This window comes from Labeo rohita, unplaced genomic scaffold (genome assembly GCF_022985175.1).
Source record: "Labeo rohita strain BAU-BD-2019 unplaced genomic scaffold, IGBB_LRoh.1.0 scaffold_796, whole genome shotgun sequence".
NCBI classification, from domain to species: Eukaryota; Metazoa; Chordata; class Actinopteri; order Cypriniformes; family Cyprinidae; genus Labeo; species Labeo rohita.
This window is the reverse complement of record NW_026129740.1, coordinates 12,939-37,273: the sequence shown is the minus strand read 5'-3', so window position 1 is coordinate 37,273 and position 24,335 is coordinate 12,939. Positions and strand designations below refer to the sequence as shown.

Here is a 24,335-nt window from a genome sequence, read left to right as displayed (position 1 = left end):
TCATACACCAACATCACATAGCGACCTGGCCACTGTTCTGCGAAAGGAATGGCTCAAAATCCTTCTGGCTACTGTGCAGGACTTGTATTTGTCATTCCCAAGATGAAATAATGCTGTATTGGCTGCAAAAGGAGGCCAAACACCATACTAATTGTGGTCTAAACCCAGGTGTTTCAGTTTCACTGTCCAACCCCTGTGTATATATGTGTATATATGTGTATATATGTGTATATATATATATATGTATATATATGTGGGGGCCTAGACATCTATCTCCAGTAACGTTAACTATAGCACTGGCATATTTGCTAAATGACATCATGATGATTTTTAAATTAACCTAGTGTAGTCAAGCACTTGCAAGTACAAATATTCTTTCGTTCTTTTAGATACTGTACATTCCTTCTAATTTGTCCAACAGCAAAACGACTTTTTCATCTAATGGAAAGAAAGTGAAAGACCATATGACGTAGTGTTTTCCCAGATAAAAAGAGAGTGGAATTAAAGATACTCTGCCACAAAGAGTGCTTCTTTCATGCAACAACAAATCACATGACATGACGTGACCACAAAACCGCAAACGGCACAAAGCAGATGAAGTCTGATGTATCTCCTGATCAACTCCAGACTTCAAACACCCAACTCCTTTCCTCTTTATGGAGCTCTGCCCCGTAACAAAGACCAGCACTGGGGGTTTTTACGGCTCATTGCTTAACAAAGCCAGATTGAGAGCAGGCCGACCTCAGCAGGCCTGCACCTGCATGTCAGGGCTTTCATCTGGAACCGTGCACTGTTATTGTTTCAGCACTTGACCTGATCTGATTCAGAAAGCACTACACCGGCTGAGTGACTCTCATGAAGCCTGTCAAAAACATGCCTGGGGCATATTTCATCCAAAAACCAGAGGGGAAAAAAAGATTTTGATTTTGCATAGAGAAAATGCTATTTTAGACTTTGAGTGATTTTGTTGCAAAAATGAAAGATGTAATTGTTATTAAGATAATGGAGAAAAAGTTTGTGGATATGTAGGGTCTTTAGCTCACCTTAAAAACAAACATTTCTCCCCTGAGCATGGTGACTGTGTCAAAATTGCCCTCGCAGATGTTGGGCCCGTAGTGATCTGGGCGATCGGTAGTGCGAGGCCTGTCTGGCCGGCGAGGGGGCGCTCCGGGAGGGTTTTTAGGAGGGTGGGGCGCCCTGGGATCTGGATGGGCTGGTCGCCGAGGGGTGACAGTGGGGAGAGCCTGAGTGGGAGAACTGCTAGGGGGTCCTACAAGAAACAAACAATTTGAATTTTTTACAGAATTTGTAAAAATAGTAGGATAGCATTGTGGCATCCTCTTAGTTCAGTCTATGATAAATTAATATGGAGAACTAGATTTCATGTGAATTTTACAAAACATCAAGAATACATCCAGGTCACATTTCTAGGTCACAAGTCCATTTCTGCTACTGATATAAACTCATAATTCAGATTTTTTTTTTTTTCAGAATTGCCTGATTTAAACTAACAATTGTGAGAAATAAAGTCAGAATTACATGATAAAAACTCACAATTCTGACAATTCACTCACAATTTTTTCTTTGAGGAAAAAAAAAGTCAGAATTGTGAGGGAAAAAAGTCGCAATTACCTTTTTTTTTTTTTTCCTTTTTTTATTGACTGGCAGAAACGGGCTTCCATACATTTCATCACATTAAATGACAAAATATATTTTTATTAAAATAAATGAAGCCTATTTGTTGACCATTGATAATTTGTGACAGCATTTCCTATTAAAATTGTAATAAATAAACAGTAATAGTAATAGTGATAGTAATAGTAATATTTATTTTTAAACATCATTTATAGTATTTGTTGTACTGTCTTTATGTAGATTTTAAATAAAGAATATTATAGTATTACAGTCAGTAATTAATGCAATGCGTAATGATAATGTAGACACCATTGAGAATTAAATGGAAGAAAAAAAAAAAAGTAACCATTATAATAATGAGAATTTAGGGGGGAAAAATATGCTTGACTGTCATGAAAACAACTGTCACAAAACTCTAAATCCTAATGGTCCTAAAACTAAGCTTCATTTTCTGTATACAAAATAGAAAACATTTTCTTCTATTTTTAATGTATGAGCAGTAATAGTGATGCCGGCCTTTCGCAAACTCCAAAAATAAGTGAAGTGATTAATGAATTTGCCATGACATAACTAAAATAACTTTCTTCTGAAGTGGGAAAGATGTCTACAGTTCTCCCCACAGCTGAAACTCCCTCATGCAAAACTAAAACAAACATTACTAAAACCCACAAAGACCAGAGTATTTCAAAACCAATAAACCAATTGACCGCAAAAACAAATATTATAAACCTTACACCATAAGTTTGAATAACACAACAAATTACTTACTGTAAATAAACAAACAAAAAAAAATAAATTTTACAACACCACGTGTTTATCATTACTCCGGTCCAGACTGAAACAGGAAACTAAGAGCTAAGAAAACTTATCTAAAGCTGTAAATCTATAAAGTACCTATAAAAATGTTCTGTACTTCTTACTCATAGGCAGATGACAAGGAGAACAACAGATAACAGGATCTGGAAATTAAATGCACAGCCTAAACAATAAATTAAATAATATTAAATTAATTTTAACATACATTGATATTAAATAAATAATAATAACATTTATGTTTTAATTATTATTACTATTTTATTATTTTAAATTTAATTAATACTAATATTTAAAAAAAATAATAATAATAATAAAACTAATGAATGAATAAATGAACGAATACTGCAACTTTTTAATCTCGCAAATCAGCCTCTTTCCATGCAATTCTGAGTTTATATCTCACAATTAAGACACCCCCACCACCACCACAATCCTGACTCGTACAAAATCTTATAAATTTATAAATTTGCAATTCTGAAAAAAGTAAATTCAACTGAAAAACAACAATTGACTTTTTCCCCCTAACATTTTTTTTTATAAAATAAAAAAATTAAATTAAATTAAAAATGTAATTGCAACATTCTCACAACGGTTTTCTTTTTTCTTTTAATTCTGAGTTTGTCAAAATTGTTCCCCTTTGTTCCTCTTTTTTTGCAATTAATTTATTTATTTATTTGTATTCATATAAATATAGTATGTTTATATTCATATTCACATTCGTATAAACGTGCAAAAAGCAAAAAATTATATATATTATATATTCTATATATATTCTCTCTCTATATATATATATATATATATATACACAGGGTGGGCCATTTATATGGATACACCTTAATAAAATGGGAATGGTTGGTGATATTAACGTCCTGTTTGTGGCACATTATAAGTGGTCAGAAACTTGTAAATAACTCATGAAAGAATAAAGTTACGTTAAAACCAAGCACACCACTGTTTTTCTTGTGAAATTCCCAATAAGTTTGATGTGTGATGTATCCATATAAATGGCCCACCCTGTATATATATATATATATATATATATATATATATATATATATATATATATATATATATATATATATATATTACATTTTTTTTTTTTTGCACATTTAAATAAAGATTGCTTCCACCAAGCAAAACAAAAAAATAAAAAGTAACTGACATATCACAACTGATTTTTTATTGTATTTTTTTTTCCTCACATTTCTGACTTTTATTCTCAGAATTTTCTATCTTGCAGATTTTCAAGAAAAATTCTGAATTGGAAGAAAAAGTCACAACTATGAAATAAAAAGTCACAATTACTTAAATTTTTTTTATTCTGAGGTGGAAATCTGCTTCCATAGATCACAGATAACATGCTGTAAAGTCAGAAATGCCATGTTTAAGACATCACAGGCGTCAGGTTACCGTAAATCTGCTGGACCCCGCGTAGATCATCCTCAGGCAGTTCAAAGTTTTCGGTGTCCATCCACTGGTAGAAAGGAGCCATAATAGCCAGCGGATTATTGGAGTGTTCCAGTCCAAGGGCATGGCCCAGCTCATGTACGGCTACCAGGAACAGATCATTACCTAGGGGAGATGCATATTAAATATCACAAGCTGTGGCTGTGTATAAGAGAAAGCTAATGGTCAGCAATGAGGAGAAGAGCTGATTTACTGAGGTCACTAGTAAAGAATGTCTGATACAACAGCTTATTAATCTTCATTCGCTCTGGGAGATCACAGCTGCATTTTATGGGCACTCTGACTTAAGGACACATGATATACTGCGCATCAACTAGAACATTACATTTGCTGCAGTTAAGTGTGCACATTAAGCAAAATCGCTAATGGTCTTGCAGAAGATAAGGAAGTGCAGCTATATTTAGTTGACTGGGTAAATAGGACAGATGAGTGAAGAGGAGAGCGTAAAGCATTTTAGGCTGAGTTGGGGACAGGGTTCCCGCTGTTAGTTCTTGCTTAATGCTCAGAAGATGTGCACTTTAAAATGGCATGAAATCAAAATGGGCTCTCTTTATTATCCTAATACATCTTCCTGATCTAAACAGTTCATCTGTGCATGCTATTCCAAAGAAAAATGTTTGTCTTTGTCTTTGTGATCTATAATCAAAAAGAGTCTGAAATTACTTTTCTTTTTGGCTGACGTCACTAAAGCTGCTTAAGTTTCAACCTGAGTGTTGGCAGGTGTTTTATTGAGGGAAATAGTCCTGTAATTGACTGCAAACTCTGGTTTGGATCGTGACTGATAGTATTAAACACTTCCAACAATCAAGTCAAGTCTTGTCCTACAATTTTTTCCTTATTGAGTAAGTAAAATGCAAGTTTTGGTTTGCAAATGATGCTTCATTTTGACTTCAATTCTGTTTTTACACTCAGCTTGGACTAGTGCACACAAGTTCCTCAAAATCACTTTTAGATGAACCAACCCGAACTCTGACATCAAACTGACTGTGGCCCACAAAAATCATCAAAACAGCCTCAATTTGCACTTTGTTTCGTGATCTTACTCTCGTGAAAAATAAGTAGCCTACTTTTTAGCACAGTTTTTAACAGGCTTATTATAGTTAAGTAAAACTGATACAACTACAACCAACCCAAAACAAACAAACAAAAAGTTGCGTAAAATAAAAAATAAAACGACATAAAACACAATTAAAAAAAAAAAAAAAAAAAAAAAAGCTAGTTTTTGCAACATTCTATAATTAGATGTACTAAAAAAACTGAAATAATTTAAAATAAAAACAATAAAGGCATATTAAAAAAACAAAAACAAAATTATTAAATCTTTAAAATGAAAATAGAAAATTTTTAAATAAAAACTGACACAAAGTAAGTATCTCGATACTAAAATAAAACGAAACACTCAAATGGATATTTATATATGTAAATTATATACTTAAAATATATTTTCACTTTTCAAACATTTTATTAAATGTTAATTGTGATGAATTGGATTTTTTAAAATGTAAAATATATATTAAAAGCAATTAGCTAAACTTGATTCACTTAAGTACACTGCTGTTCAAAAGTTTGGAATCAGTAAGATTTTTAATGTTTTTTTAAAAAATTCTCTTATGCTCATCAAGGCTACATTTACTTGTTCAAAATACAGGGGGAAAAAAACAGCAATATTGTGTTGATTTCTGCTTTAATATATTTTACAACCTTAATTTATTCCTGTGATGTAAAGCTTAATTTTCATCAGCCATTACTCCAGTCTTCAGTGTCACATGATCCTTCAGAAATCATTCTAAAATGCCAATTTATTTTTTAGAACTCTTTGATGAATAAAAAGTTAAAAAGAACAGCATTTATTCAAAATAGAAATCTTTTCTAACAATATAAGTCTTTGCTATCATCTTCTTTGATGAATAAAAGTATTAATTTTTTTCAAAAAAGAACAAACAAAAATTTACAGTAGTAAATAGTAGTTTATATTGTTACAAAACATTTCTATTTTAAATAAATGTTGTTCTTCTAAACTTTTCTTTTTATTAAAGAATATCACAGGTTCCAACTAAATACTACTGTTTTTATCATTGATAATAAATCAGCTTATTAGAATGATTTCTGAAGGATCATGTGACACTGAAGACTGGAGTAATGATGATGAAAATTCAGTTTTGCATCACAGGAATATGATATATTCACATAGAAAACGGTTATTTTTACACTGAAATCATATTTCACAGTATTACAGTTTTTTTCTGGATTTTTGATCTAATAAATGCAGCCTTGATGACCATAAAAAATGTCTTAAAAAATTAAACAAATAAAATCTTACTAATCCCAATCATCTGAACGGCAGTGTGCATGTTTCATAATTACTTCTCTTGTCTTCTATTGTCATGTACTGCCAAAATGTACTAATATTAATTACACATAATAGTAATTACACATTTGTAATAATGAAGTTGCAATTGCATATATTTATATTACCTAAATGTAATATTGAATAATGCACTGCAGTTAAAATTATAAATCACATATTTTAAAGTACACATTTTTTTGTTGACTTAGCAGTTGTAAGTCACAACAAACGATTTTTAAAACACTACTTTACAATACTTAGTACTTTAACATAAAACTTGTAAAAAGTGCACTTTTGTAATACTGAAGTGTGTTAGGAAACAGATGTGAAAGTGTATGCTTATTTAATACACTTACTGTAAGCGGCCCTTATTAATATTACATTATCTGCAGTACATTAAAAAAAAAAAATACTGCAAGTGCATATCCAATACATATTCATATGAAAGCAGTTTGTGGATCAGTGCAGAACATCTGCAATTATCTGCACACTACAAAGATTTATTGAAACGCTCACAGTGACAGTGCACTCAGTGCACTGATTTTAATCATGTTCTATCTCCATTTTCCAGCTGTCACAATGATCTGTGACCCTGTGGGTGTAAAAGGCTCTATGCAATTCTTAAATCCTGATTTCCCGGGGAAAAAAAATGATTGACTGCTTCCTCCTAGTACTGACGGTATCCATTATTATCTAGTGTGGACAATCTAAGCCATCCATGCAGGCCTTATGAAGTCATCAGACAGTCATGTTGCTTTTTCAGAGATGCAACCTCATTAGGGCTAATAACTGTGCAGATAAGAGAAGTACTGAACTTGCTGTCCTAATGCTTTCAGACGATCAATGATGGCTTTCACAGACAAACGCACTCGTCATTCAAAGCTGCTCTTGTGAGAGAGCCATGACTGTTAAAAGATGCAACTTCAGGGCAATAGGAGACATCTCTCCTCACAGCTGTGTCATTGTGACCGAGACTTCAACCGCTGCTAACAAAGATGATCCTGTAGCCAGACATTACAACCCTATGGAAATAGGCCCTGGAAAATCCTAGAGATTCCTTTTGAAGTTGTTTTATGTGTTTCCTTAGTCGGCGTCTCAGCAATTAATCAAAAGTGTCATGATGTAATGATTTATTAAAGCATTTGAAAACTAGACATCCTATGATTAGCCTTTAACCCTTTTACAGACAAAAATGCCTTTCTAAGTTCCTTTAAAAGTCAGGAGCTGTATTACAGCAACCTTTCCTTTTAAAGGGACAGTTCACCCAAAAATTTAAATTGTGTCATTAATTACTCCCCCTCATGTGCTTCCAAACCCATAAGACCTTCGTTCATCTTCAGAACACAAATTAAGGTATTTTTGATGAAATCCGAGAGCTTTCAGACCCTATATAGACAGAAACCCAACTGATATGTTCAATGCCCAGAAAGGCAGTGAGAACATCGATAAATAATTGTTTGTTATTTTTGTTTTCCTTATGTACAAAAAGTATTCTCGTAGCTTCATAAAATTAAGGTTGAACCACTGATGTCACATGAACAATTTTAACAATGTCCAAGCTGTGTTGCTGTCTATGCATGATCAGAAAGCTCTCGGATTTGATCAAAAATATCTTGAATTTGTGATCCCAAGATGAACGAAGGTCTTACAGGTTTGGAACGGCAGGTTTTAAACTTCTGATCTTTTATAGAAAGGTTCAAATGGTCAATATCGCAAAGTCAGAATCATATTAGGTCTACGTGTTCTCAGACTTTGGACCCCACTGTACCTTACTGTTTATAACATACCTCACAGTCCTCTAGTGCAAAGTGCAAAAGAAACTCTAGGAATATCTGACCTTCTAAATACATCAACATGCTGCTCACTGGCTCACATAGTCACTCATCTATCTCAAATGATGTCACCGCCTCCACATGACCATGTAAACCTCACAAGAGCAAGTACAAACCAGCTATTAAGCATTAGAGTGAATACAAAAAAAGTAGGCTTGCAAATGTGACCTTTTTCTTTCTGTTTGCCATGGACTGTGCAGAATAACTTGGGTTGACACAGGTTTAATCATTAGACTCTGCGGTAAGAGAATACGGTTGTTTCATGAGGGTCTACGAAAATGAGAGTTGCCAGTCATTATCGGTATAAAAATATTAAGCAGTACTAATAAGAAATGACTGAGAACTAAATCAGCATATTAGAATGATTTCTGAAAGATCATGCGACACTTAAGACTTGGAGTGATGGCTGCTGAAAATTCAGCAGCTTCGGCATCACTGGTATAAATTAAAATTAAAATTAAAATTATGATTAAATTATTATGATTCAATTATTATGATTATTATGATTACATTTTAAATTGTGTTAATATTTCAAATTATTGCTGTTAAAAAAACAGCCTTGGTGAGCATAAGAGACTTCTTTCAAAAACTTTTTGAATCCCACTGTTTGAACACAATTTTACATATATACGCATATTAGATATTATGCGATATAAAACACTCAGGTCCTTTCGGCTCACCTTGTAGGTTTTCTGAACCAATGGTCCAAGGCTCATCAGAGTCAAAGTGAGTATCTCCACCCATCCCTGGACCAGGGAAGTAAGCATGTGCCAGGAAACCCCCTTCTCCATCAAACGGGGAACTGTCACCATGAAAACCAGACGCGAAGAAGATCATAATATCAGGCTCCTTCCGACGGCCGTATTTGACCTCCAAGAAAGGGATCTCATCAAACGTCAGTGGCGTCACTTTCTCCCACACTTTGAAGGCCCGTCGGATGGCCTCATATGAGTTGTACTCCCCAATCTTAGGCGTGTAGTTCTGAATACTGCAGCCATGACAGACACAAGAATTGAACAGTGTTACAATGAAACTCAAAATCACTGGAAATGGTGATAATATGGACTAAAGAGTCTTCAAACCCACCTAAAAGTTATGTGGCTCTTGTCCCACTTGTGGCCAGTGAGTGCATAACGTTTTCGTCGTACGTTGATCTTAATCTGACCCCCAAACTTGTCTGGGACCCCACAGCGGGGTCTCTTCATGGCCCTAGAAAGAAAGGAACAGATGAGGGTTTAGTGTAAAAAAGGCATGCACATAATAATGGCATGATAAGAAAGCTGAACACTGGAGGCCCCTTTATATCCATTACTGTGTGTCTGAGGTATGTTGTCTATTATCATTCACAATATGTATGCATGTATAAATTCACTCACCCTCAGGACATCCAAGATAAAAATAAGTTTTAAATAAGATTTGGAGAAATTTAGGATTGCACATTTGCTCACAGATGGATCCACACCACTCCAGTCCATCAATGAATGTCTTGTAAAGAGAAAAGCTGCATGTTTGTAATAAAGCAAATTCATTATTAAATCCATTTTAACCGTTACTTGTGGAGTTCATAATCCATAATAAGATTTCCTCCAGTGAAAAAGTCCATCCCCTGTTGTCCTCTCACAACATCCACTGACATATTTGTTTAGAGCATTTTTTGCTTGTAAAAGCTATGCTTGATCTGTGCATATTTCTCTCCTTAATCAGATTTTTTTATTCATGACAGAAAGCAATATTATTAATAGAGGACTCATAGTTTGAAGTTAAAATCTTGATAGATTTGATTACAAACACAGGGTTTCGCTTCACAAGGCATTAGTTAATGGTCTGGAGTTGTGTCAATTACTTTTTGGACTTTATGGACTCTTGGACTCTGGATTCTGACAGCACCCATTTACTGCAGTGGTGAGCAAGTGATCTAATGCTAAATTTCTCCAAATCTGCTCTGATGAAGAAACAAACTTATTTCATTTACATCTTGGATGCAGGGCGACTACATTTTCAGCAACATTTTCATCAAATCTCACATTTTGGGTGAACTATTCCTTTAAATATCCAACTCTCACACTGTTATGAAAGTATAAAAAAAACTTCAACATTGTGTGTTATGTGTTAGTATTGTGTGTTATCATGAGACTGGTGCAACAGAATCACTTGTAAGCCCTTGCCTTTGAAATCTATAATCAAACTTGTGTCATGTCCAGCTAAAAAAGAAAACTGGGGTATTGTTTATATTAATAATGCATGACTACACAAAAGTAGCTCCATAGACATTAAATAACCTGCAATATTCCCTTAAGGTTCTCCTTCTCTATAAGGTGTCCTTTTTCTGTTCAATTACAGGTTTAACAGAATGTAAGTAGTTCAGGAAAAATAAATGGTTTAAGATGAGCTGAAGATGAATTGGTAGTAGCTCTAACAGTGTTGCTGATACATTAGGTCATGTGGTGGAGTGAGTGTCCTACTCGATGGTGACGGGGTCTATCACTCCAGTGATCTCCAACCCATAAAAGCGCTGCATGTCGCTGATAGCGTTCGACAGGATTTGAGCTGAGCGCATGGTGGACATCTGCTTGCTGGCCTGCGGGAGGTAGCCATACTGCCGCAGCCATGACTAAGAGAAAAACACAGAGAGAAGGGGTTATATAAGTGATCTCATTGCAAATCTTATTTTCTTTGATTTTTTTTTTTTTTGTGATTATGGATGTTTATAGTTATTGTCATTAATAATTTTGTCAAAATAAGGTGACAGATAATAAAAATCACACTTTTTCTGTTTAAGTGCTATATTCGGATCCCCACTGCTTCTACCAAACCAGAATAAGTGAAAAAGGACAACTAAATAACTTTCCCTTTCTGAGCTGTGTACCTTCACAGACATAACCAACTGTTTTTGTGTGTATGTGACAGTTTAAGCACAATAAGACATGAAAGAGAACTTAGTTTAGTACTCGCATGCCATGTGACAGCCGTTTTTTGTGTGCGTGCTTCGGATGTGCGCACTCAGAAAACTGTATATCAAAAGTTTGGTAACACCTTAGTATAGGGACCAATTCACACCTTTAACTAGCTAATTATTAGCATGCATATTACTAGCATATTGGCTGTTTATTAGTGCTCATAAAGCACATATTCTGCATGACCATATTCTACATCCTTAATCCTACCCAATACATAAACTTAACTACCTTACTAACTATTAACAAGCAGCAAATTAGGAGTTTATTGCTAAAGTCATAGGTAATGGTTTGTTAATAGCAAGAATTGGACCTTAAAATAAAGTGTGACCAGAAGTTTAAACAAATTTGGTTTAAAACGCATAATTTTATAAATGATACATGATAATCAAAACCAAACAAATGTTTTTTTGGCAGAGTATCTGAGCACAGTGGGGAGCAGCAGTTCATTTGCATTTAAAGAGATATGCATGAAAACAGCCCGTTTTGCTTCCAATCAAAATGAGCATTTTCTAAATGATATAATAAATGATCTGTGGAATATTTTGAGCTGAAACTTCACAGACACATTCTGGGGACAACCGAGACTTAAAAATATGGTAAAAAGGGGCATAATAGGTCTCCTTTAATATTTCACAACCCACAAAGTGAAAAGAGAAAATTACAATACAAGCCGGTTAAAAATTAGCAAATGTATCATTCAATGGCAAGAGAGATAAGAAAAGGTCATGAAAAACTAAAGCCATAAAAGTGGATAAAAAAAATAATAAATCACATGACCTCTTTTAATGCCATGGCAATTTAAAAAACATCAGTCTGTCACTGCCATGAGAATGAAGGAGAAAGAAGATATTGTCAGACTAAAAGAGCACCACACCTGTTACATGCGACACCTAATACTGGCCCAGACTGTGTGAGAACATTTGAGGCGGATGTGATCACAGATTGAGGGGTGACGGCACCAGCTGGGCTGGCCAATTTATTAGGCTTTAGAAACAAAGAGCGGCCACTCTTCACTCACTGCTGGGAGACTTTCCTTCGGGCAGAGACATGCATGGAGGCACAGCTCCAATCCCATCTGGCTCTTGCGTTGGATGCAGTAGGCGATTCCAAAAGGCCAGAGGGCCCATTAAAGGGGATGAAAGCAGGACATAATGCTCTGATTTGCATTAAATGTGGTTACACCTACTATTTATCATCATTAGTCATGTAATTAACACAAATTATGTAATTAAACATCCCCATTATTAAGCCCACCCTGTGGCAACAGTACACAGGCTGTCCTTCACACTGTTATTATTGTACCACTGAGATACTGTTTTAGTTTTTATTAATCTTTTGAGTTAGTTTTTATTTTTAAATTTTCTGATTTATTTTAAGCTGAGCTTTTTTATTATTATTTTTATTATTAGTTTTGCTGTGTTTTTGTCATTTTTATATAGTTTTTTGATCATTTTTGTTTTAGTTTTAGCTATTTTTGTTCATAAAGCTAAATGAAAATGAGAAATGTTGGAAACTAACTGAAGTAAAATATTTATTTTTACCTTTTTTATTTTAATTCAAGTTACAAACATGTGTTTAATGGGTTTTAGTTTTAGTTAATTAAATATAATAACCCTGGTCCTAAACCAGACAGAACCTAGAAAACAAGATCTCTTTAGACCTTTCTCTGTATCAATTTTTTCTCCTGGACATTAATGAAATGAACTGAAGAGCAAATGGAGAAAGGTTTCACAGTTTAATCTGAAGAGTTTCAACAGTATCACAAATTGTTGTCCAATTTGTAAATATACCAGTGTCTACAATCAAAAGTCACATTCTCATCAAATACTTACTGATGTAAGTTATGATATATTGCATAGCTAGAAGAAACATGCATATGCAATGCAGAATCAGCTTAGAAAATTAGAATTGTGTTCATGATTATACTGCTGTTTTTCACCTGGTATTAATTAGCAGAAGACTAATGTGAACGTCCCACTGGACTTGTGTGGTTAGGGGGTCACAGCTTTTATAATGTCCCCTTCTCTTCCTACTTTGTAACCAGGCAACTAGGCCCTGGTCCAGATTTCCACTTTCCACAGCCACAGAAAACACAGGCCTTTGTGCCCTTCTGTGTTGTGAAGGCAGCTGAATAACAGTCAAATAGTTGAATGCTGGCCCTGTTCTGGACAAGGTTAATATGCCTCGCACCAAGCCAGCTATCTACTGTTTAGACGCAGAAAGTCACTATTTCTATGTATTTAAAGTTTCAGAACAAACACCATAACTTTTGCACTGAACTTGTTCTGCTTCATTTGTGCTACAGGTTTGAATGGTTTACTTTTCTAATTACTTTTCTAAGTCATCAGACTAACCGTTCTTGTCTGCTGAATGATACAATGGTTGAAATAATCCCACAGACCGGGGACCAGAATTGCAATATGGCTTAGTGTGATTATCAAATTGCAAAGCCTGCAATTTTATTAAATAAATACACATTAGCTGTGTTTTTATAGCGAAGCATGTCACAATGTTTGTTTATACATGAGCAGCTCATGATCCAGTGTTTTCAGTGTCTAAAAGGCTACGTTCACACTGCGAGCCTAAGTGCTCAATTCCGTAGTGCTCAATTTTTTGTATAGCTGTTCACATTTTTATTTTAAATTTGGCCAATATCAGATTTTCAGTGTGAACAGATCATGGTTCTGAACTGACATGTATGTGCAAAAAAACAATACGAACAGTGTTGCCACTTTTTTTTTTTTTTTACAACAAAATCCACCCAGTTGCTTCTCAAATCAAGTCCCAAACTAGCCCAATTGCATTCCAGGGGGTAAATATCACATTAGTGATGTCTGTCCCATAGAACTGAAAAACAGTCCGACTGCGCAGCACGCAGTCATACGGAAGTAAACACGGAGGACATAAAGTAAGCGATTAAACGTTTACTTATAGTGTGATCTGCCACAGAAGCCAGTGAAATTATGCGCAGCCAATATGAAAAACAAAGACACGGATGTGACAGAAGAGTTTTGAAACTTAATGCGAGCCCTCATGTTTTGCTTGTATATAGTGTTGTCACTGTAATACTTATGAGTTCTGACACATCACTGTACTTCCACTGACTATCTTTCGTAACTGTTTTGATAACATTAGGTATGTAAAATCTTTGAAGTAACTCCACTGAGCACAGAATCATGACGAATGTTGATCTAGAGATCTAAAGTCGCATAAAACCGATATGACCGTTCAGACTGTGGTCGCATTGCAAAACATCCGACCTGTATCGGATTTAGTACCACATGGAAGTGGCACAAATTGAAAAGATCAGATTCCATGTGGTTTGTGCTGTTCACAACGTCATTAAAAAACAGAAAAAACAGAGTCATATGCGAGTGCAAAAAGTAAATAAATAAATAAATAGAATTTAGGCCACACTTGCCTGCAGTGTGAACGTAGCTAAAGTAGCTCCGTTCACATATGGTGCTCAAAACAAAAATTGTCGCTGCAACCACACTAGTTTGGCTCGCTTATAATGTGCATTTGGCATTTTCTCAAACAAGAGAATTGCTTATAAACCAGCTGCTGTTCAACGAAAGAGTTTCCAGTGTTTTTTTTACCAAAATAAAAGCAGTTTAAGGTTTGAACAAGAAAAGTGACAGCCACAAAAATTTGTACTGTAATTTTACAGGCATGTTGTAAAATACAATTACTATTATATTGTTTTAAATCTTTAAATCTCCTTTTTTATTTACATTTAAATATTGCAATAGTAATATTTACTATTTTGTTTTATTATTTTTTTTATTTTTTTTTTATTTTGTCATATTTTGTCTAAATATTTAATAAATATTAATTATTATTATTATTATTATTATTAATTATTACAGAGTCAAATTGGCATATGATCACAAAAAATAAAAAAAATAAAATAATAATAATAATAATAATAATAATAATAATACACATTTTACGTTACACTAGCAATTTCATTAGCAAAGTCATAGCAAAGTCATATAGTCCTACCCTAGACTTACACTTAAAAAAGGACTGGAACTAAGGACCACAGTAGTGTTGTCAAAAGTACTGATGTCGGTACTGAAATTGTAAAAATGTGATGATACCAAAATTTCCCATAAGCGGTTGAGTGGATTCTAAAACAACTGACTGGCCACTGTGTTTCATGTGCTCAACAGATATGTCTGTGATTGGCTACAATGTTCATCGATTCACGCTCTTCACCGAGTGCTTACACATATAGGCCTACACAGGAACGTTTGAAAGATGGGTCTAAGTATAGCCAATCAGAGGCATTTAAGATTCCACTCAACGGCACTCAAAATGCTAACGGGAAACACTGCTATCGTCACATTTTTTAAATTGCAGTACCAACTGGTACCGACGTCGGCCCATTTAACAACACTAGACCACAGTAAAAGATACTTGGGTGTAGACTTTTTTAACTTGGAATAGTAAACAAGCATAGCAAATAGCGAACTACCCTAGAAACTGCATAGCAGCATGTTAAAAACATTCAGAAAACCTATACCAATGCCCTGGTGAATAATAACTACAGCATCACAGTGGTACATTTACTTCAGAAAATGTCAAATTCTAGTTTACTAACTGTAATTCATGCATTTAACACAATGCTTTTAAAAATTTTTTTTTTTTTTTTTTTTTTTTTTTTTTAAAACATTTTAAAAACTTGGTGACTTTTCCCACAATCATTTAAATTTATTACATAAAAAGTGTTATTTCTATATCATTTGTCAACTACTCCTGCATTTTCACACCAAATCCAACAATCTCCAGCTTTCTTACTCTCCCTAAACACAATCCTCTTTGTGTCTCCCATAGGGCTGTGAGAGAGGGAAGTGCTAAAGGGCTATGCAGGGCAGGACACACCTTACCCCCACAGATAAGACTGCCTCGCTTTCAGTCACTCAGAGCCCTGGGGCTTTTAGCAGGGCGAGAGGTGGGAGGGTGTTTCTACTCTCACAAGAGAAAGACATTACCCTAGTGTTCTGCTTACTGGCTCATAAAGGACAACAACGTTCTTGCTTTCATGCTTTATGTTCTTTCCTTAGGTCAAGGGCACCTGGAATCATTCTGCTAGATATTCGTTGCAGGCCATCGAAATGGATGAGATAAACAAAGACCACCTTAAAAGCCTAAAGTGTTTTAGCATCCACAACATCCTATGTCATGCATACAGAGTAAGGCTTTGCAGAGAACTTAGACAAGGAGAGCCATCCTTTTCTCCCATCAGCCACTGTGCCAGCGCTGGCTCAACGGGACCTTGAGAGCTGCTGCCAACAGCACGTCCTCCAGGAACCTGTGATTCACAGCGCGTCGTGAAAAGACTCGGGTTTAGTGTGTGTGAGAGAGAGCGTGTGTGTGTCCAGAACAATGTCAGCCAAGAATCTAACGACTAGAGAGCGCTATTATTCCTGGGCCTTGGGTGCGTGCCATTTTTTGGTCATTAAGTGAGAGGGAAAGGAGAGCGAGTGAACCAGATCAAGTGAAAAAGATTAAGAGGAAGACAGGAAAACAGAACATGATAGAGGAGTGAAATATGTTAAGGCAGACTGAGTGTTTGAGCTTTCAGACATGATTCTGGCTCTGATGTCTCAGGTAACAGCGTCTGGGTAATAATGCAATGACAAATTTCATTTAAACTCCATGTGGTCTTCTCTCTCAGCTCTGGGCCACAGGGAGCTGTGTCACTGCAGAAAATACAATAAATGGATTTTAAAAATACATTTAGGCTATATCCTTAATGGCAGGCAATTGGGTAATGAGACTCAAACCAAGGTCAAAGGACAAAAACACATCAATCAGCTGTCAGTTTCATTTTCCAGCTGTGTAAATCAATAACCTTAATCAATGATAACAGCAATGCCAAACTAAATTAAATAGACAATCAAATGTGGAGTTCTTGGAAGGAGGTGGGAGTATCACCAAAAGATCATTTAGAAAAATAAAACTAACTGCATTCAACAACTAGCAACTAGTAGCTGTATCTCTAGTTAGAAAGCATTTGAGATAGGGATGCACAGTATATCTGTAACAGATCTGTAGCAGTTATTGGGCACTTTTATTTTATTTATTTTATTTTTTAAACATTTTTAACACATTTTTAACTACTAAACAAAGCATTAATCAATTAAATCCATTAAATATCATTTTACAGCTGATACTTAAATATGAGAAATTAGTTATTTACTTATGTTTTAGTTTTAGTACATCAAGTTACACCAAATTAAAATGAAAAATGTAAAAAAAAAAAAAAAAAAAAAGTCAAATATAAAAGTTCATATATATATATATATATATATATATATATATATATATATATATATATATATATATATATATACACTTAATATTATATTTAAGTAAATAATACAAACTACACAGACATTAAAAAATACTAAAAGAAAATGTAAAAAAAAAAAAATATACAACAAAACAATTTAAATAATTCTAAATATTAACAAAAACTATATAGCATCCCAGAGATACTAAAATAACTGATTGTGATTAATACGAATATTTAAAGTATTTAAAATTATTGTTTTTTTTTCCTTTATTTTTAATTACCTTTTTGCATTTTACACAAAATAGAATTTTAATATCGGCCGTAACATCAAAATTCAGTTAATTTAAATTTTAAAATGTATCATTTTATTTTTTTTATTTATCAGTGCATTGTGCAATATCAGATATCCTGCAATGCTGTAATGCATTGAGGCAGATGATGAAAAACAACTGTAATAATATTGTTATATTATTTTTTTTATAAATATATTTCATTAAATGCTAAAAATAATTATTTTATTAAAAAAAAATTATTAAAATAATAATAATGATAATAATCAAATGCTGTATTTTTCCAAATATGTGTATGCATTGTAAAGTTTAACATTTTTGGGCAACAAGCACCGCTTTTCCATTACTTTTCAAATCCCTATATGCTTCACATAAGGAGCAGTATTTATGTGCCATTCAGAGTTGCTGCTTATGAAGACCACTCCAAATCAATCACTTATGATGGTCCATTTCTGTGTGGTTAAAGCAACTCTCTACATACAGTACAGACAGCAAGGCAGGCCTAGCGAATCTGGCGCAATCCCCTCATGACCTTGCAGTAATTGTGCTGGTGAATGTGGCCCTGGTTCTTAATAAGAGAGGAAATAGACCTACCAGTCAGAAGTACAAGTCACCCACTGAGACATGGACACAATTAGCAGTTAATGCGGTTCCACGGTCCAATCACGTCTCATTATCCCTCTCAGTCATAGTGAGGAAGCCCAGACCCCACACAAGGATGCGACGTGCCAGATATTCCACGGACACACAGGCCGGATAAAGAACATGAAGGAAAAGCGAGACTCCAGGGGTTAAATGCAGGATAGAGATAAGGTTGCAGGAAGTGATACAGTCGGCTCCCTATGAAGTACAGTGCTCATAAACCCCCTCCTCTCCCTGCTCCACGAGCTCTTCCTGTCTCTCTATCTCCCCGCACCTCTGAATACAGTCAGCTGAACACAAGAAGTCTCATTGTTGCGCCTCAGCTGCCTGAGAGCCCTCCAGTCCTAAACGTCTCTTAACTGTTTCTGTTTGTGGCCTATTTAGAAAACAGCTGTTGCATTCACTGATCACATGCAGCATGGAAGAGCAGGCCAACACCTCTACACCCTCCATCCAGCAGCTAGTTAAACATTCCTCATAGTTTTTCTTTATACACATGGCATATCCAGAAATGACTATTTGAATTGCCAAGATAAAGCTATCTGAAAATGAAGACTATCAGTGAGGGAACCGACAACAGCTGAAAGCAACCTCGTTGCCAATCCCTCCTCCAGGAAGTACACATTCATGAGACACCACTTTGAAATCATATCTTTGTTTGAGAAAGCAAATGCTTTTCTATGAAGTACTGTATTGTGAAAAACTGTACGACAAAAGGCTCTCAGAGCAACACCCACACGGATACTCACAACACTCCCTATCCTCACTCAAGCGTCTGCATTGTTTGTGCTAAGGGTGAAGTGACACAAGCCTTGAGTTTGCACTTTTTCTCACTCCAAAAGGATTATCCAAATCATGGAATTCTACATTCAGACTTTTATTTACTGGTCACTCACTGGGTCACATACAGTTACACAATTAAAATAGAATTTATTTCAGTGTCACATGATCCTTCAGAAATCATTCTAATGTGCTGATTTGGTGCTCAAGAAGTTGTGCAGCTTCATATTTTTGTGGAAACTGTGACATACTACTAATGTTGAGGTAGATTTAAACATACAAGGTATTTTTTTTTAGTTAGTTAATACTTTTTAGTTAGTAAGTTAGTTAATACTTTTATTCAGCAAGGACACATTAAATTGATCTGAAATGAGAGTAAAGACATTCATAATATTGCAATTGATTTGTTTTGCAATAAATGCTGTCTAGACCCCAGTTCATTTAAAGGGGTCATAGGATGCCCATTTTCCACAAGTTGATATGATTCTTTAGGGTCTTAATGAACAGTCTATAATATACTTTGATTAAAAATTCTTAATGGTTGTGTAAAACAACACCCTTTTTACCTTGTCAAAATGAGCTCTGCAAAAATCAACCCATTCTGAGGGATTGTTCCTTTAAATTCAAATGAGCTCTGCTCGCCCCGCCCCTCTCTACTCTCTGTGGAGTGACGAGCCCGTTTACTTTAGCTGCATTTAGCGTGTTTAGTCGTGAAACTTGCTAATTAGCACGTTATTAGGAAAGGTGATTGCAGGGATTCATAAAAAAAAACCTTATACTCACTACTGCTGTAGGTAAAGTTGGATCACAAATGATTTGCGTAAACATCGACACATTTATAGATCGGGAGGCGCATTCCCTTCAGAAACAAATCCACTGCATCTTCATCTACGTTCAGATGTTGGGAGTAAATGACAACCACTATGTTCATTATTACATCCAGCAACACAACACCTCAATCTGATATATTCTTGTCTAACTTACATCCCTGCTCCGGCATCGAAACAGTGAAGGTCGGACTGTTACGGCCGATCTGAGGTACAACGCTCATGTCAATCAACTATCGTGGGAGCAGCCACTGACAGGCATCTGAGAATGGCTCAATTTGAAAAAGGGGATATTATTTTTACAGATTAATTAAAAACCACTGCATAGATTTTTATCATTATAGGGTAGATTTGTACATACACTGCCAACACAATAATGTTTAAACAACATGTAAAAGTAAACTTTGCATCCGATGACCCCTTTAAAAGTAGACATTATAAGCTGTATATATATATATATACACACACACACACACACAACATGGGAAAAGTGGATAAAAAAATGTTAATAAAAGTTGTCCTAAGACAAGAGTGGGTATTGTTTCGGTTGGTTTAGCCATAGGACAACTTTGATGAAAGGTTTTGATCCACTTCAATTGTTGACTACTGTATATCTATGATGCAGGTATTCACTGAGATTCAGGTTCAGGTTGTTTTATTTACATGATAAAACTGTGAAGAGAGGTAATTGAGACCGAGATGGCAGAAAGTGCACCCTGTTTATTTTCTTTATTTTACAAAAGCATATTGTTTTGTTGTTATTATGACTATACACAAATAAAAGCAGACCTTTGTAGTTTGAAACGATACCTTATTCTTATCTGTATGGTCAAAAATGATAGAGTATTTTACATTTTTTTGCGGTCATCAAGAAAAAACAAAACAGGCTGCACTGATGCGATGCAGAGGGTTAAAAGTGTTGCCACGGGATGTTTTTCATGTCAGCGGGTTGAAGCAACCCCAATAACGTGATATTTAACCCCTGGAAGGTATCTCTCACATTGTCCCACATTACATTAAAAAAACATTAAAAAAAAGTGTAGATTAGTACACAATGTTTTATTAATTTCACATATTTAATATTGGCGGCATCCAGGTTATTTGGCATATTTGAACACTTTTTTTAAAAAAAGTAACAATAGTTACTTTCCCTGGTAATTAGTTACATATATAATGATGTTACTAACTTAGTTACTATTTGTGAGAAGTAACTAGTAACTAGTAACTAATTACTTTTTTAAAGCAACATGCCCAGCACTGGTGACAGTTAGGTTAGGGGTAGGTCATTTGTATGAATTCATACGAATTGGGGAACTCATAAAATACGTACAATTTAGCAAAAATCATATGAGTTTGTACGAGTGAGGTTGTAAGAATTTGTATGAATTAGCCACCTCGTAAAATATGATTGCCATGAGATCAGGTTGCAGGAATTACATTTTAAAATATATTAAAATAAACAAGTTTGAACTGGTTTTGAGGGTGATACACTTGGCACTGCTTGAGGATCTTGCTGTACATGTTTTCTCAGGCAGGGGTGTCATATGTTTACTCACAGTGATGAAAGGCTGTTAAAGAAAGGTTGTGTGGAAAGCCCTTATATGGAGAAAGCTTGGGCGTGTTTTATGCAAATTACTTACCTCAGGCACGTGGTCGCTCATTAATATTAGAATAAGGTTAAGAACAAATACATCCCCCAAGTTATCTTGTTTTTGAATGAGACAGTTTTTAATCACTCATGTTCTTAATTGTGTATCTCAAATGCAAGTTGTAAGCAATACATCCAAAATTCTTGACTAATTATTGATAGCAGATCCATAATAATGTCTTTAAAAACATGGACTTTGTACCAGGTGGAGGATCAACGTCATAATCACAACCATTAAAGCTTGTATGCTATGCTTTTCGATAAGGTTCAGGAACTTGCATTTGAGCCTTTGTCCCCACAGTTGTCTCACCACACACCCAAATCAGTGGGTCAGACAGCTTTAACACATAATCCCCAAAAAATCCATCTAGCACTGTGGCATGTACAGGCATATCTGCTGTCATTCAACAACTGTGACTGGTAGAATTACTGAGATAAACTGCTTCTTTTCAAAAGGGTTTGGGTAAGCTGTAGGTTTAAAGAAGTCTATATTACCATAAATCCACCACAATGATCAGCACAGTGATGCAGAAGCCCAGATCTATCAAGAAGCATGTTCTTATACACAATGGAAAGAGTGTTTCAGCTGTGTGAGCAGCAAAAGTTGGCTACAGTATTAAAAAAGTTGGTAGGCGTTAGTATAGCTGATGTGATAGGCAGGTGTGTGGGAAGTGCAGGTTACAACTGCCCATTTTGAGGTCAATTACTTCCAGGAGCATATCTAGTATTATTGTTCATGTTCCTGATTATTCAGGTTAATCTGGGTCAGGACTGGTTCATAGTGGAAACAGATACCTGAAAGAATCAATATGAGGCTCCCTGCCAGATTTGTGAATCTGATGAGCAAAATAATCAATTCAGAAAGACAGATATTTGGCTTCTGTCAGTCTCTTTGCACAGTGCCAGACCACCAATGACAGGGTTTGGACCACTGCAGCACTGCATACATGGGGTGGCACACCGCTAACAAACCTCAAACCACACTGACTACAAAATCTTCATACCTCCTTCCACTATAAAACTAAAAACATCCCAAATTTTGGCTACAAGAATTTAAGTGGTAAGAACTTTGGTGTTTGAAAAATCATAGTTACAAGCTAAATGACAACTTTCTAATTAGCTGTCTGATATTACCACCATTCACATGCTGAGTTACAAGCTTTCAGCTGAAATCAGCTGTCACATAAAAACAGACCCGGGACTCTGCTCTAGAGAAGAAATGCTCAGTGCATTAAGAAACGCAACACATATGTGAACCTGGACCACAAAACCAGTCATAAGTTGCATGAGTATATTTGTAGCAATTGCCAACAACACATTGTAAGGGTTAAAATTATCGATTTTTCTTTTATGCCAAAAATCATCATGTTCCATTAAGATATTGTGTAAATTTCTTACTGTGAATATATCAAAACTTAATTTCTCATTAGTAATATGCATTGCTAAGAACTTCATTTTGACAACTTTAAAGGCAATTCTCTCAATATTTTGATTTTTTTTTGCACCCTCAGATTCCAGATTTTCAAATATTGTCCTAACAAACCATACATCAATGGAAAGCTTATTTATTCAGGATGCATAAAGATGTATAAATCTCAATTTAATATATATATATATATATAGCCTTATCACTGTTTTTTTTGTTTACACATGTATCAAACGCATTCAATAGAGATAAATTAAAATTAACAAAGCAAAAATATTTATGCATATGCTGTTTATAAAGCCTTTAAATTGGTGGCCAGATGTAGTGACCAAAACATGTTCTCACCAAACTTTAAACAGTATGAGATCTATAATATGGTAAATTTGAGATACAAAAATGTGCAATACATTGATCATTCGAAATAATTACCTCTCCATTAAAGGCTTCATCTCCAAAGGTGCGCGCTCCACTCATCAAGAGCACCAGAAGAGAATAAATTAGAGTCCGTCTCCACAGCAACGTGATCGAGTCATCCCATAATACTGCCATCATTCTCATCAGGATCAATGATAGCAGCTAAAACTTTTCAAAAGTGTAACCAAAAAGGTTAAAATCAAACTGTCCGAAACTAAAAACACAAAAAGTGCAATGCACTCAGATTAAAAACAACATTATTCTGTGTATCCTCTGAGCAGAAGCGCACGGTTCTACAGCGCTACAATCATTCAATGAGATTTAAACGCCAGTCCCAGGCGCTGTACCAAGAGTCAAAGAGGTCCGATGCTCTGGCTGAAGTTTCTGAGTGGGTTAGGTATCATATCCAGCGGGTGTGCCCACTTAATGGTCGTTTCATCCCACTCACGTGGTGCCTATAAAATTAATTACAGCTACAACCTACTTCAAAGCAGGCGCTGTGCAAACTTACGTTGCAATTTCCTCTTGTACTATGAGTCGGTAAACGAAGCATGAATAACGGCTTTTGTGATTGTAGTGGGTAACAGAGATTTGAGTTTCTTGGGACAGAAACTCGCTCGCAAACTGTGCCGTCGGTCGTCGCGCAGCAACCACAATACAAGAGCGCACAAATTATTAGCAGATGACTGCGACACTCTCTGACACCTGTCTTGGATCACCGCCCTGCTTGTAAAGATTTAATATGATAGTTTCTCCTCGATAAAATCGGCGTTTTCTCTCAGTTTTCTTGGGCGGGTTCCAAGCCGTATCCGCCGCGTGTTCGCTGGTGGCTTGTTGTGACGCCCCTCATGTGTGCGGTGAGTGACTCGGACTTTGTGCCGAATCCTGCGGCGTGTCCCGCTGCCTGTAAAGCTGGAGGAGGGGCACAACAAGACGGACACCAGTAAAGT

General features: G+C 35.4%; 1 protein-coding gene across 1 annotated transcript; it reads right to left on the bottom strand.

Annotated features, from left to right (window-relative positions):
• Positions 1-671: 671 nt before the first annotated feature.
• Positions 672-24,335, bottom strand: mmp15b (matrix metallopeptidase 15b). The gene is made up of 6 exons (XM_051104777.1): positions 23,401-24,335; positions 10,560-10,708; positions 9,184-9,306; positions 8,778-9,085; positions 3,862-4,023; positions 672-1,270 (listed from the first exon to the last, which is right to left on the bottom strand). Exons 1-6 carry the CDS (start codon positions 23,527-23,529, stop codon positions 1,035-1,037), a joined length of 1,107 nt encoding a protein of 368 aa, XP_050960734.1. The 5' UTR covers positions 23,530-24,335; the 3' UTR covers positions 672-1,034.